Raw genomic sequence first — 15,735 nt, 5'->3', positions numbered from 1 at the left:
TGGGATTACAAGCGTGAACCACTGCACCCGGCCATGTTCTGTCTGTTTTTTTTTTCTGAAATATAAGCTTTGTTTAAAATGTAAAGAAATATTAAAAGTAAACTTTTTTTTACAAATTATAATCAAGCACTCAAAACAATTTAGGAATGTTAAACACTAATTCTTAATTCAAAATAATGACATCCATAGACTATATCCTGGTGTTGGTCAATATAAAGTTTACTTAATATTAGTATTTTAAAGGCCGGGCACAGTGGCTCACGCCTGTAATCCCAACACTTTGGGAGGATGAGGTGGGCAGATCACGAGGTCAGGAGATCGAGACCATCCTGGCTAACACGATGAAACCCTGTCTCTACTAAAAATACAAAAAATTAGCCAGGCGTTTTGGTGGGCACCTGTAGTCCCAGCCACTCGGAAGGCTGAGGCAGGAGAATGGCGTGAACCCAGGAGGCGGAGCTTGTAGTGAGCGGAGATCAAGCCACTGCACTCCAGCCTGGGCGACAGAGTGAGACTCCGTCTCAAAACGAAAACAAAAACAAAAACAAAACAAAAAAACTAGTATTTTTTATATGCTTAACCATTGATCGTTCCTAAAATTCAATGAAAACAATGATTTGACTTTATAAGGTGAAGCCTTTTATGTAATATGCTAGAGATATCTTTTTCAAATACAAAACATTTATACCAGCAAGGAGATTATAAAAGCATATATAAAGTATACTGAAGGATGTGATTTAAAGGCTGTCTGTATATACAGATGCATTTCACCTTATAAAGTACACGTGCACATCAAAACACTTTCACTGAATATAGATGCCATTACATTCTCTTAACACTACAAAGCAAATGTCAGGTTCATAAACATTGTCCTATTATGTATCAACTGAAAAAACATATATACACAAAAAGATTTTGAAGACACATGGGAGTGGAATGTGCCTACATTTAGAGCAGAGCTTTTACAGGACCACCTGTCTCCAGCCGGCTCCCAGGAACCACTGAAAACAGCTGCTACCCTCAGAACGACAAGATGGTCTTGTTAATGATTTCACTGGACTCTCGAATCTCATCCTCCTTGATCACCAGCAGAGGCGAAACCTGATGATGTCACCATGGGTGGGCTTGGCCAGAAGTCCATAATCTCGAAGTCATAGCCACACCTCCCAAGTATTACAGTCTATGGTTTCTTTAATAACAATAGCATTTAATAATTATTTTCCTCCCGGGCACAGTGGCTCACGCCTGTAATCCCAACACTTTGGGAGGCTGAGGCGGGTGGATTGCCTGAAGTCAGGAGTTCGAGACCAGCCTGGCCAACATGGCGAAACGCCGTCTCTACTAAAAATACAAAAATTAGCTGGGCATAGTGGTGCATGCCTGTAATCCCAGGTACTCAGGAGGCTGAAGTAGGAGAATCGCTTGAACCCGGGAGGCAGAGGTTGCAGTGAGCCAAGATTGCACCATTGCACTCCATCCTGGGCAACCAGAGTGAACCTCTGACTCAAATAATAATAATAATAATAATAATAATAATAATAATAATTCTGTTCCTTTTATGGCAGTTACAACATCAGAAGGTAGCTTCATGGGTTCACTTCTCACGATAATACCCATTTTTTTTCTGCATTTTCAGCAAGATTTTCTTCTTCTAAAACCTCAAGGGCTGCGATGGTCACTAAGCAGCCTAGTGGATTGCCACCGTATGTGGACCCATGTTCCCCTGGCTTAATGCTCAGCATTAAGCCATCATCCCACAGCACTGCAGACACAGAGTATCAACCTCCAGAAAGGGCCTTTCCAAGGAGGACTATATCAGGTCTGACATTTTCATGATCAACAGCCAGCCATCTACCAGTTCTGGCCAATCCTATCTGTATTTCATCAGCAATGAACAGAACCAAGCTGGGAGCACGAGATGGGACAAGGGTAAGTTAAAATACCACAAAGCTCCCTGTTCTTACGGAGATTCTGCTGGTCTCTCTCTTGCTCTTTCTTTCTTTTTTTTTTTTTCAGTCTTGCTCTGTCGCTCAAGCTGGAGTGCAGTGGTGTGATCTCAGCTCAATGCAACCTCGGCTTCCCAGGTTCAAATCATTGAGTGAGCCCAGGAGGTCAAGACCAACCTGGGAAACATAGCAAAAGGCAGGGTAGTGCATGCCTGTAGTCCCAAGGCCGAGGCGGGAGAATCACTTGAGTCCCGGAGGTAGAGACCAGCCTGGACAACATAGCGAAACTGTCTCTAATAGAAAAATTAAAAATATTAGTGGGGGCGGGGTGGTGTGAACCTGTAGTCCCGAGGCCAAGGCGGGACGATTGCTTGAGCCTAGGAGGTTGAGGCCAGCCTGGCCAACATAGTGAAACCCCATTTCTACTAACAACAAGAACAACAAAAAAATAGCGTGGGTGGGGTGGCTCACTCCTGTAGTTTTGAGGCCAAGGTGGGAGGATTGCTTGAGCCCAGGAGGTTGATACCAGCCTGGCCAACAAAGCGATAGCCTGCCTCTCCTAAAAAATAAATAAATAAATAAATAAATAAATAAATAAATAAATGAAAATAAAAATGAGCAGGGCAGAATGGCACACGCCTATAGTCCTGAGGCCGAGATGGAAGCATCATCTGAGCCTAAGAGATTGAGGCCAGCCTGGGCAACATATCCAAACCTGGTTTCTACTAAAACGAAACAAAACAAAACAAAAAATAGCTTGGGCAGGGTGGTGCGTGGCTGCGGTCCTGAGGCAGGAGGATCCCTTGAGCCCAGGAGCTTGATGCCGGCCTGGCCAACATAGGGAAATATGGTTTCTACTAAAAAAAAAAAAAAAAAAAAAAAAAAAAATCGTAGGCAGGGTAATGCATGCCTGTAGTCTCGAGGCCATGGTGGAAGAATGCCTTGAGCCCAGGACGATGAGACCAGCCTGGCCAATGAGACCAGCCTGGCCAACATAGCAAAACCTGGTTTCTACTTAAAAAAAAAAAAAAAAAAAAGCGTAGGCTGGGTGGTGAATGCCTGTAGTCCCGAGGCCGAGGTGGGAGGATCGCTTGAGCCCAGGACGTCAAGACCAGCCTGGCCAACACAGCAAAACCTTCTCTATTAAAAAATCAAAAAATAAAAAATATGAGTGGGGGTGGGGTGGTTCGCGCCTGTAGTCCCGAGACGGAGGCGGGAGGATTGGCCAAGGCAGATGTAACCAATACCACAATCACATCCCATAAGTAAATACATTTTCCTCTCTCCAGGGCTACAGGTAAAGGATGGTAATTGTGCACACCACACTTAGATTCCCTTTCAAAAATGTAAGCAGAGGTTGGAGGGCCTTGGACTGTTTTTTCAGTGGCAACAGATATAGAAGCCACTGAAGAATGAACTCCACGACTAAGTATAGCAAACCTCCGCAAATGTGCTAGTTTGGAAAACATTGTGTCTTTCAAGTAGAAAAATCACAGATTGACTATTTTTTTCTTCCCACAGTTCAGACTAGAATCCAGATTTTTAACCCAAGATCCAGGAACGGTCTTCAGAGAGATCAAAATCTGACGGCGCATGAGGACCACCCACTTTTTCGCAGTGGCGACAAGGTGTGGCTGGAGGAGGAGACATTATTCTGCAATGTCGCTGCCCAAGGATGATGGACCAATCAGGGCAGTTAGTGAACTCCATCTGACCAATTAGAAGTCAGAACAGTAGGCGGAACAAGCGAAGCAGATGTGGCTTCTGTCAGTCCAGGCTCCAGGGACACAACCTTCTCAAAGTGGGGGTGGAGACTCTAATTTTCCCGCCTAAAGCATCCCCTGGGATTGGCTACTTTAAGTTCAGAGTACGCATGCTCTGACTTTCTCTCTCTTTCGATTCTTCCATACTCAGAGTACGCACGGTCTGATTTTCTCTTTCGATTCTTCCAAAATCAGAGTAAGAATAAACTGATTTTCTTTTTCCATTCTTCCTACCCCTCCCCTCCTCCGTGGTGCATTTGCTATCTAGTTTTAATAAGGAGTGTATATGAGGCAGGCCGCCATCTTAAATCTTTCCTGTCAGTTTCTAACCGCCATCTCAAATCTTTCCTGTCAGTTTCTAACTTTTTCAGGTATGGGATTTTTCCTAGGAACTCTGTAGTAACTTAAGAAATTTGGGCCTGGCGTGGTGGCTTACACTTGTAATCCCTGCACTTTTGGAAGCCACAGCTGGTGGATCGCCTGAACCTAAGAGGCGGAGGTTGCAGTGAGCCGTGATCACGCCAGTGCACTCCCGACTGGGCAACAGAGCGAGACCCTGTCTGAAAAAAAAAAAATCACTCAAATCTTTCCTGCTGGGCTCAAGTGATCTTCTCGCCTAGGCCTTGGGACTACAGGCGAGCACCACCCCGCTTCTGCTAAATTTTGTTTGTTTGTTTGTTTTAGTAGAGATGGTTTTGCTACGTTTGTGAGCCTGGTCTCAAGCTCCTGGGCTAAGGGGATCCACCCACCTTGGCCTTCCAAAGTGCTGGGATGGTACAGGCCTGCTCCACCAACCCCAGCTAACTTTTTGTGTATTTTGTAGACGGGGGTTTTGCTGTGTTTCCCAGCTGGGTCTCGACCTCCTGGGCTCAAGTGACCTGCACGCCTCGGCCTCCCAAAGTGCTGGGATTACAGGCGTGAGCCACTGCGCCTGGCTGATTGCTGCATCTTGAAATGCCCCACATTCTCTCTAAGTGATGGCGGGCTCTTGTAGTCTCAGAAATTCTAGCTCTCTTCGTTCTAATAATTTACAAATCACCCAGTAATAGCCTCTGAACACGTTCATATTAGCGATGCTCATTTCTCTTCAGCAGAACAGAACCCCCCATCCCTCTGCCTGATCAGATCCATCACCAAAGAGACCACGTTATCTCTGGGACTAACTTCCCTTCCTTTATTTATTGAGCGGGGGTGTCAGCATGCCCCACTGAATAAAATTGCACAGTCATGTCCCTGCCTCCCCAACAAGGGTCCATACATCTTTCAGGGGAAGCCTAGCTCCAGGGAAACTACTAACAACATTAGCCAACCCCCTCCCAAAGACTCAAGGCTGCTTTGCCCATAGGAAACCTGTCATCCCCTATCAATACTTCTCCCAGAGACCCCTGGTTCCCGGTTTTCGTCTGATATCTCCCCATATCCTTACTCAGGGACAGATAAGCCCCGGATGGAGAAATGCAGCACCTGATTCCAGGTGACTGAGTGGCCGGCCTTCACTGATTTCTCCCTCCACAAGACCAAAGGTCCTGCGGCTGGAAAGTCTCATTCTGTTTCTCTTGCAGGTCAGACTACTCCCTGTGCCATGAACGGAGATGACACCTTTGCAAGGAGACCCACGGTTGGTGCTCAAATACCAGAGAAGATACAAAAGGTGAGGTGACCTAGAGGGAGCAGAGTAGTGACCCAGGGGACAGTGTGGTGTGACCCGGTTTCTGAGGTGGGGAGGACAGAGATACCGGAGACAAGGAGCAGGGTCTCAGGGGAGATCTGGACCCTTGGGAGCCTCCCACCCTCACTCTGTCATCACCTAGCATCCCTGGAGACAAGTCTGTGACCTTGCACTACATTTGGTGACTCTCAGTCCATTCTGGAAGGTGGGAGGAGAGCCAGCCAGCAGCATTAAAGCCCTACAGTGTGGCAGGGGTGAAGCTAGGAAGGTCCCTCATGTTCTGTCAGTTAGCCGTGGCATCAACCAGGAAGGATTATCCCCACTTCCCAGATCCAGCACACAGGAAGCGACTCCAGCTGAATCGCAGACATGCCTAGCTGAGTCCCTGCCATAATTCCTTTTTTTTTTTTGTAGGCCTTCGATGATATTGCCAAATACTTCTCTAAGGAAGAGTGGGAAAAGATGAAAGTCTCGGAGAAAATCGTCTATGTGTATATGAAGAGAAAGTATGAGGCCATGACTAAACTAGGTAACAGAAAGTTCTAGGTACAGACAAGTCTGGGGACACATGAGCATCCCTTTTCCTGCTTTGGCTATTTCTTAGGCTGCAGAAAGTACCTCACATTTTCCTTTTGTGTAGGGAAAAATCTCAAGGCAGCTTCTGGGTGTTCTGCTCTTCTGTATCCTGTCAGGGCTGAGGGCAGGGACTGGCCACACTGGAGCTCATACCTGGATCCTGCACGTTTCTCTCTCTTAGGCTTCTGTTCTGATGAGCCCAACTGTCTCTGTGGCATCCTGGCAATCACCCTACCCCCACCCCACACACACCCACTCTACCTTCTCTCGGCTTGTCTCTTTCTTTTTTTTTTTTTTTGTTTGAGTCAGTCTGAATCTGTCACCTAGGCTAGAGTGCAGTAGTGCAATCATAGCTTACTGCAGCCTTGAATTCCTGGCCTCAAGCAATCCTCCAGCCTTAGCCTCCCAAAGTGTTGGTACTACAGACATGAGCCACCGTACCAGGCCCAAGCTTGTCTCTTAAGGAATAAACATTTTGCTTCTTTCTAGGTTTCAAGGCCATCCTCCCACCTTTCATGCGTAATAAACAGGCCGAAGACTTCCAGGGGAATGATTTTGATAATGACCCTAACCGTGGGAATCAGGGTGAGTAGATGGGAAGGGGCTGGAAAGGGTCTCCTCAAGCCCAATTGCTTTTCAGCTCAGCTACCTGGGAAAGAGCCTCAGGCATTTGTTCCCTCATACACATCGGGGCAGAGTGAAAAAAAAATTGCATGCAGAAAGTTAACTACAGAGGTCATTCATATAAAATTTTAAAACATGCAAAAGAAGAATATATATTTTTATGGATAATAAGTAAATGGTAAATGTATACAAACATGAATGTGAATAAAAAGCCATCAAATTAAGGTGACTGGCTGTAAGTGGAGGAGGGAGGGAGGGCAGGGATTGCTGAGTGCTGCACAGACAGCTTCAGCTGTGACTTGTTGATAGTGTGTTTTGTTTGTTTTTGTTTTTGAGATGGAGTTTCACTCTTCTCGGCCAGGGTGGAGTGCAATAAGGCAATCTCAGCTCACTCCAACTTTCACCTCCTGGGTTCAAGTGATTCTCCTGCCTCAGCCTCCCGAGTAGCTGGGGTTACAGGCACGTGCCCCCACACCCAGCTCATTTTTTAATTTACGGTAGAGACGGGGTTTCACCATGTTGGCCAGGCTGGTCTCAAACTTCCTGACCTCAGGTGATCCACCCGCCTCAGCCTTCCAAACTGCTGGGATTACAAGTGTGAGCTACCACGCCCGGCCTGTTTGTAGTTTTTCTAATATTCTGAATAAATAAATCAGACCTAACATAGCTGTGGGGTAATGTTGAGATCCGACTGGACTCAATATTATTCCCCATACTTTTCTGTGTGTTTGAAATATTTCTTTTTTAAATGACATGTTGTTCTTCCTAAGCACTGTTAATGTATCAAAGGACAGTTAAGAAAATGTTACAAGTGAAAAAAAAAAAAAGAAAGAAAGTGTTAAAACTGTAGATCCGCCAAAAACTTCCAGAGGTTGTTTCATTAACAGCATGTAGGTATTGGATAGGTATCTTAGGAGTGAGGGTGATGAACACATTATGTAATAAAGATCGCTGTTTCTCTGTATTTTATCAAAACCAAATAGTCTTCTCATTCCCAAAGAACCCTGATTCTCTGTGATGAGCTTGGAAGAGAGTTTGAAAGAGTGATCCCTCATCGAAAACACAGAGAGCTTTCCCACTTGTCAGAGAACAGAGATAACATAGGATGAAAAACAGACAGGTTCTTGGGTAGAGAGCTTTGTGCATTTCAGGAATATAAAGGGGACATATGTGTTTACTTGCTCTTCTACTCCGACAACATAATTATAAGACAAGGTCAGAATGTCCAAACCGTCTCCAATAGACATATTACTCGCCAACTAAACAGGCCAGATTCTACAATCTCCCGCAATCACTATAAGAGATCTGAAAAGCCAGTGCTTGAGTATCTGCCAAGTTTTTAACGTTAAAGGAGTGTCTTTGTACTGAAAATATTTCAGAGCCACTGGACCAAATCATCCATGGTTCATCACACATTTAACAGCTTAATTCACATACCATAAGATTCACCCATTTGAAGTGTACAATGATTTTCAGTTGTTGCACATCTTGAGTGGATACAGTTCAGATTCCTAATCAATCAATTTAATTATTTGGGAAAAAGTAAAAGATATGTAATGGAATAAGATGAGACTGTGATGGGGTGTAGTCCCCATGTGATAAACCATGAGATGGAAAATTCTGAATTGATGCCACAGATAAATGCACCAACCATGACTAAACATAATTCAGAAGCAAATCTGAAATAACTCCTCAACAATGAGTGGACTCATAACCCTCTGCTGCAGAATACCCTGATGCGACAGAAGTCTCTCTAGAGTTTGGAAACCTTTACCAACAAAGAAAAATTCTGATGTATTCTCTTTCAGTTGAACGTCCTCAGATGACTTTCGGCAGGCTCCAGGGAATCTCCCCGAAGGTGAGTGTCTCTCAGATCTAAAGGACCAGAGAACCTTTGTCCCTCCACGGATTCGAACACTGGTAAGAGTGGGAGAATATCAAAAATGCCCTCACTGCCTTCTTCTCCCCATGTCTATCACAACACCTGATGTAGCACCGACGGCTTGATAGTACCAACATTTGTGATTGTTAATACCTCTTTTGTTTTCATAGTGATGCCAGATACTATTTCAAGCAGTTCACATGGATTAATTTATTTAATCTTTAAGAAGACATTGTTTCTATTATCTCCGAATAATAATGAGTCACACACTTCAGTTTTCATCCATATGATAGCCATATGACTTGGCACAAATCTTCTGAGTTCTCTGAGCTCCAGATTCCTGGTCCATGAAATGGAAGTAAAGAATTATAGTTCATGTTTTAGATCATAGTTATCAGCAACATAATAATAAAATGAGGCTATCGGGGTACAGAGATGTTAAAGAATTTTCCTGAGCCTCAGTGGCAGTGGTAGACTAATCCAGAGCTCCAAGCCATTTAAAGCTCATTCACGTTTGCATTTGTTTATGAAGTTCAGATGTTGCTCACTAGGGCTTCACCCCATAGGGCCTGCTGGTGCTTCCATTGAGACACCCACTCTCGCAACAGGAAGGACCATCTGGTCTGTGCTGTGTTACTGGGGCAACTCCCATGGCTTATGAATCGCTTTGATTGTTGGTCCCTCCCTACTGTGAGCTCCTTGAGTGCCTTGTCTGCACCTGGGGCATCCGGGAAGCCCCAGTCCCAGCCCAGGGGATCCCTCGGAGGCCCCTGAATGAGTGATCCCACAAGTGCAGATTCAACTCTGGTTTGGAGGGTAAAGGGATCTGGGAGTTGGGTTGCCAGTGTGGAGACTGAATTCAAAGAAGGATTGTGAAAGGTATTAATTGTTATTATTACTACATTTAAAGAGTGTTTACAAGCTCAGAGAGGACTTTCTTGTAGCCTATTTTACATGTATGGTTCACTATTTCATAAGGGAGGAAGCTGAATTAAAAGTAGCTTAAGATCAGGGCGCGGTGGCTCACGACTGTAATCCCAGCACTTTGGGAGGCTGAGTCGGGCAGATCACAAGGTCAGGAGATCGAGACCATCCTACCCAACATGGTGAAACCTCGTCTCTACTAAAAATACAAAACTTAGCGGGGCGTGGTAGTGCCTGCCTGTAGTCCCAGCTACTCTGGAGGCTAAGGAAGGAGAATCGCTTAAACGCGGGAGTCAGATGTTGCCTTGAGCCGATATCATGCCACGGCTCCCCATTCTGGCGACACAGCAAGACGCCGTCTCAAAAAAAAAAAAAAAAAAAAAAAAAAGAAAAAGAAAGTAGCTTAAGATTGTTGGTCAGTACACATCCCAATGCAACCAGAATTGGTATGGGTACCACCTCACTGAATTCCACATTCAGTTGGTGCCTCGGTAGGGTAGTATGTCATATCTGGTACCGCTTTGTTTGCTGCCTAGATTAATTTCAGCAAACCATTTATTTCCCTCTCCCTTCCTTGTGTTCATCTCCCCACACCATCTTTCCCAGCAGTGTTTTGTCGCCTCCCTATGTCTTTACATTTACTCTCCCAGCAGCTGTCTACAAGCTTATATGGGATCCCTTGTATTTTACAGAACCTTTTCCCTTTGTAGACCTTGTGAATTCTTAGAATGCTACTCTTCTCCAAATCATCTGTATATCACACTCTCAATTACATGGAGATTTTTGCTGTTTGCAAGAATGTCAGTCCTAAAAGAGTGGGAAGATAAGCATTCTATCCCTGGAAACCATATTCACTTAGGCCATTCCTTTCCCTTCTAACCTCCCCTCCCAGGTTTCTCCTAATTTAGGCCTGTGTAACTCTCCCAGTGTTGTTGAGAACATTGAATAAGCTAATACATGTGAAGACCCTTTGTAAGCTCAAAAGCACTATAGAAATGTCACTGATACTATTTATCTATGACCTTCACATTATAAAGATCATGCCCAAGAAGCCAGCAGAGGAAGGAAATGTTTCGAAGGAAGTGCCAGAAGCATCTGGCCCACAAAACGATGGGAAACAGCTGTGCCCCCCGGGAAAACCAACTACCTCTGAGAAGATTAACATGATATCTGGTAAGAGGAAGCAATTCCGGAACAATCCCTCTGGCTTCCCTGGCGATGTTCAGGTGTGCGGACTGGATGTGTGGCATGGATCCCAGATAACCCTGGGTCCAGGCTGGGCTGAGGAGCTTGCCCAGCTCCAGATGAGATGTTAGACATGACTTCCAGAGACAGACTGGAGTTGTCATCCATATCAAAAAAACCATGTGACTTGGGGAAAGTCTTCCAAATTTCCTCAGCTCCAGGTTCCTAGTCCATAAGATGGAAATAAAGAATCATAGTTCATAAATTGTTTGGAGACATTAAATTTAATCTAGAAGGCCTGATGACATGAAAGGTGCTCAAGCAATTCTATCTGTGATAACCTGGGATCATATCTTACTCAGCTCAATGCCTGTTACCCAATACAGGTGTCCTTCAGAGATACTGCAGGTTCGGTTCCAGACCACTGCAATAGAGTGAGTCACACACATTGTTTTTTGTTTGACAGTGCATAAAACATTATGTTTACACTACAGTGTAGTCTACTAAGTGTGCAATAGCGTTATGTCTAAAAATGTATATACCTTAATTTTAAAATAATTCATTGTTAAAAATGCTAACAATCTTCTGAGCCTTCAGTGAGTCACACTCTTTTTGCTGGTGGAGGGTCTTGCCTCGGTGTTGATGGCTGCTGGCTGATCAAGGTGGTGGTTGCTGAAGATTGGAGTGGCTGTGGCAGTTTCTTAAAAGAACACAACAATGAAATTTGCCACATCGATTAGCTCTCCCTTTCATGAAGGATTTCTCTGTAGTATGTGATGCTATTGGATAGCATTTTACCCACAGTAGAACTCCTTTCAAAGTTGAAATCAATCCTCTCTAGCTATGAAAGTCCTAGATGGCATCTCCTTCCAATAGAAGGCTATTTTATCTACATTGAAAATCTGTTGTTTAGTGTAGCCACCTTCATCAGTGATCTTAGCTAGATCTTCTGGATAACTTGCTGCAGCTTCTCCATCAGGGTTTGCTGCTTCACCTTGCACTTTTATGTTATAGAGACGGCTTCTCTCCTTAAACCTCACGAACCAACCTCTGCTAGCTTCACAGGTTTCGCCTGCAGCTTCTTCACCTCTCTCAGCTTTCATGGACTTGAAGAGAGTTCTGGTCTTGCTCTGAATTAGACTTTGGCTTAAGGGAATGTTGTGGCTGGTTTCATCTTCTATCCTGACCACTCAAACTTTCTCTATTTGAGCAGTAAGGCAGTTTTGCTTTCTTATTCGTGTGTTCACTGGAGTATTAGTATTATTATTTCCTTCAAGAACTTTTCCTTTGCATTATATACTATTATTTCCTTCAAGAACTTTTCCTTTGCATTCACAGCTTGGCTGTTTGGTGTAATAGGCCTAGCTTTCAGCCTGTCTTGGCTTTCAGCATGCTTCCTCACTAATCTTAGCCATTTCTAGCTTGTGATTTAGAGTGAGAGGCATGCGACTCTTCCTTTCATTTGAACACTTAACGGCCATTGTAAGGTTGTTAATAATCCTCATTTCAGTATTGCTGTGTCTCAGGAAATAGGGAGGCCCAAGAAAAGGAAGAGAGACGCGGAACAGCTCATCGGTGGAGCAGTCAGAACACACACAACATTAATCAATTAAGTTTGTCATATTCTATGGGTGCAGTTCCTGGTACCCCCAAAACAATTACACACAACAGGGTGATTATAGTCAATAATAACTTAATTGTACATTAAAAAAACTAAAAGAGCATAAATGGATTGTTTGTAAGGCAAGGATAAATGCTTGAGGATGGATACCCTATTTTCCATGATGTGATTATCATGCATTGCATGCCTGTATCAAAGCATCTCATGTACCCCATAAGAATATACACCTACTGTGTACCCACAAAATAAAGAACAAAAATTATTTTAAAACACTAAAAAACAATAAAAACAATTGTAGTAATAATAGCAAAGCTCACTGATCACAGATCACTATAACAGATATAATAATAATGGAAAAGTGTAAAATTGGTGAGAATTTCCAAAAAAAAAATTGCAGCATCTGCGAAGCAGTATGAACATGAAGTGCAACAAAACAAGGTATGCCTGTGTGGCTTTAACAAATACGTGCTGTATGAAAGGAGGTATGGGGGAATGTTCCCGTAAGTGAAGAGGTTGGGAATCTAAGCCTGAGAAGGGAAGGAGCCAGAAGCTAAAACTTTAATTGGCATTTGGCCTATATTGGTGTGGGTCTAAGGTCTCAGCCTCTCTAAGCCAGAGAATGTGAAAAACTGGATGAAGAAGGCCCATGGGCACTTGGGAGGAAGCAGGCATCTCCTTTTTTTGAGTAAACAGAGCCTAACACTCTCCAACCTACCCAACCCTCACTTTCCAACTATTCTCCATCATAGGACCCAAAAGGCGGGAACATGCCTGGACCCACAGACTGCGTGAGAGAAAGCAGCTGGTGATTTATGAAGAGATCAGCGATCCTGAGGAAGATGATGAGTAACTCCGTAAGAGAACCTTCCACTCATCCCCTACATCCCTGCAGATGTGCTATTCTGTTATGATACTGGTATCCCATCTGTCACTTGCTCCCCAAATCATTCCCTTCTTATAATTTTCTACTGTACAGCATTGAGGCTGAACGATGAGATTTCCCATGCTCTTTCTACTCCCTGCCCTGTATATATCCAGGGATCCTCCCTACCCAGGATGCTGTGGGGTCCCAAACCCCAGGTCAGCCCTGATATGCGGGCCACACCTTCCTCTAGCCTAGGAACTGATAACCCAGGTGAGGAAGTCACTGTGGCATGAGCAGATGGTTCACTTCAAGGAACCGTGGAAGGCGTGTGCAGGTCCTGAGATAGGGCAGAATCGGAGTGTGCAGGGTCTGCAGGTCAGGAGGAGTTGAGATTCAGTTGTCACGTGGTGGGAACTCACTGCCACTTACTTTCCTTCTCTCTTCTTGCCTCAGCCTCGGGGATATGACACATGCCCATGATGAGAAGCAGAACGTGGTGACCTTTCACGAACATGGGCATGGCTGCGGACCCCTCGTCATCAGGTGCATAGCAAGTGAAAGCAAGTGTTCACAACAGTGAAAAGTTGAGCGTCATTTTTCTTAGTGTGCCAAGAGTACGATATTAGCATTTCCGTTGTATTTTCTTGCAGTGTGTCATTCTGTTAGATATTAACATTTTCACTGATGAGCAAGACATACTTAATGCATATTTTGGTTTGTGTATCCATGCACCTACCTTAGAAAACAAGTATTGTCAGTTACCTCTGCATGGAACAGCATTACCCTCCTTTCTCCCCAGATGTGACTACTGAGGGCAGTTCTGAGTGTTTAATTTCAGATTTTTTCCTCTGCATTTACACACACACACAAACCACACCACACACACACAAACACACACACACACACACACACCAAGTACCAGTATAAGCATCTCCCATCTGCTTTTCCCATTGCCATGCGTCCTGGTCAGGCTTCCCTCACTCTGTTTCCTGGTCAGCATGTACTCCCCTCATCCGATTCCCCTGTAGCAGTCACTGACAGTAAATAAACCTTTGCAAACGTTCCCCAGTTGTTTGCTCGTGCCATTATTGTGCACACAGCTCTGTGCACGTGTGTGCATATTTCTTTAGGAAAGATTCTTAGAAGTGGAATTGCTGTGTCAAAGGAGTCATTTATTCAACAAAACACTGAGTGCGTCCTCGTGCTGAGCGCTGTTCTAGGTGCTGGAGCGACATCAGGGAACAAGGCAGACAGGAGTTCCTGACCCCGTTCTAGAGAAGGATGTTTGCAGTTGTTGGGTTTTATTTGTTTGTTTGTTTCCTCTAGAGATGGGAGTCTTGCTCTGTCCAGGCTGGAATGCAGTGGCACGATCATAGCTCAATGCAGCCTTGAACTCCTGGGCTCAAGCAATCCTCCCTCCTCAGCCTCCAGAGAAGCTGTGACTACAGGCATGCACCATCATGATCCACTAATTTTTTTAGGTTTTGTCAAGAAAGTCTCGCTCTGTTACCCAGGCTGGTCTCAAAGTCCTGGGCCAAAGCGATCCTCCCACCTTGGCCTCCTAAACTACTAGGATTACAGGAGTGAGCCACCATGCCTGACCCCCAGTTTTTATTTTGATAGAGACTATACATTTCAGTCCTGGAGCAGGATTCTTCAGCAGGTGTTTAGGCATCTTGGCCTTTGCTCTCTGAATGATTTTCGGGTTCAAGTTCTGGGACAGTCCATTTGGGAGTATGTGGGAGGAGACACAGATGAAATCGTCATCTGGGGAACATGAAGGAATGAGGAAGATGTGTACACTGTAGACCCTGTGATGGCCAGGGAATAGAAGAGTCCACTTAGTCTCCATGCAGGGGAGCAATCGGTGCGAAAGTCCCCTGGACAGAAGCATGAGACTGCCCATCAAGGGTCTCACCAACCAGGGGCCTGGGGGCTGGGGTGGGGACGATGATTTGGGAATGGGACAGTTCTTTGTCACATGTACCATTGCACAGTGTGGAGGGGAAACAGTTGTGGGGAAGGGAAGGGCAGAGGGGAGTCTATTTTAGAACAAACCATTGTGTGGGAATGAAGACATCAAAGCTCCATTCACACACAATGGACTTGAAACACCAGCCCCAGGTGGAGGCAGGATTGGAGCAGTTTTGACCGTGCATGGCCCATCACCTTGGCCTTCTGGTTCTCCCCAGCCTTCGAAGGAGGACACTATCATCATTATGCCAATATAATAGATGAGAGACGGAGTCCCAGAGAGATGGTAGGTGTCTTGTCAGAGGTCCTACAGCTGGCAGGTGCAGGAGAGGCTGAGTTTGGAGCTCTCTGACTTCAGAAACTTTAAGGAGGACAGGTGTGTGTGGTGGAGGGAAGGGGAATTGAACAAGCCCCGGGCTCTGTCCGCAATCAAAATGTAAAGGCTGTGGGTTCATTTACCAAAGACAAGGAGCCCTAGGAGAGAGAGTGCAGGGAGGGAGAGGCAGTCGTGGTCACAGCAGGGACAGTGGGAGACAGAGATATGCAGGGTGGGCAGAAGAGAGGCAGGCAAAGAAGCAGGGGAGACACAAAGCCACATGTAGGCTGTCGCAGCCACCAGAGGGAGAGGGTGCCTGGAAGGAGATTGTGGGGCTCCAGGAGCAGTAGAGGTTCCCCAGGTCTGTGAGCATGCCCTGCCTGGCACTGC

The 15,735-nt window shown here is 45.1% G+C and overlaps 1 protein-coding gene and 1 pseudogene across 1 annotated transcript; one reads left to right on the top strand and one right to left on the bottom strand.

The window, feature by feature from the left end:
* Positions 1 to 1,020: 1,020 nt before the first annotated feature.
* Positions 1,021 to 3,934, bottom strand: LOC100973490 (ornithine aminotransferase, mitochondrial-like; annotated as a pseudogene).
* On the top strand, positions 1,896 to 14,119 carry LOC100995951 (protein SSX3). Its single transcript, XM_034949753.3, has 8 exons — positions 1,896 to 3,905; positions 5,272 to 5,360; positions 5,793 to 5,907; positions 6,444 to 6,539; positions 8,387 to 8,436; positions 10,422 to 10,557; positions 12,940 to 13,044; positions 13,509 to 14,119. The coding sequence occupies exons 2-7, from the start codon at positions 5,292 to 5,294 to the stop codon at positions 13,038 to 13,040; spliced, it is 567 nt and encodes a 188-aa protein (XP_034805644.1). The 5' UTR covers positions 1,896 to 3,905; positions 5,272 to 5,291; the 3' UTR covers positions 13,041 to 13,044; positions 13,509 to 14,119.
* Positions 14,120 to 15,735: the final 1,616 nt, after the last annotated feature.

The sequence above is a fragment of the Pan paniscus genome, chromosome X (assembly GCF_029289425.2).
Source record: "Pan paniscus chromosome X, NHGRI_mPanPan1-v2.0_pri, whole genome shotgun sequence".
Taxonomy (NCBI): Eukaryota; Metazoa; Chordata; class Mammalia; order Primates; family Hominidae; genus Pan; species Pan paniscus.
The sequence above is the reverse complement of the archived record's forward strand: the minus strand, read 5'-3'. Positions and strand labels throughout refer to the sequence as shown.

Bases quoted from the DNA above. Each gene is read 5' to 3' on its own strand.
- LOC100995951 (XM_034949753.3), top strand. From the start codon at position 5,292: ATGAACGGAGATGACACCTTTGCAAGGAGACCCACGGTTGGTGCTCAA. The intron at 8,437-10,421 runs GTGAGTGTCTCT...CACATTATAAAG, and splicing joins TCCAGGGAATCTCCCCGAAG to ATCATGCCCAAGAAGCCAGC. The intron at 10,558-12,939 runs GTAAGAGGAAGC...TCTCCATCATAG, and splicing joins GAAGATTAACATGATATCTG to GACCCAAAAGGCGGGAACAT.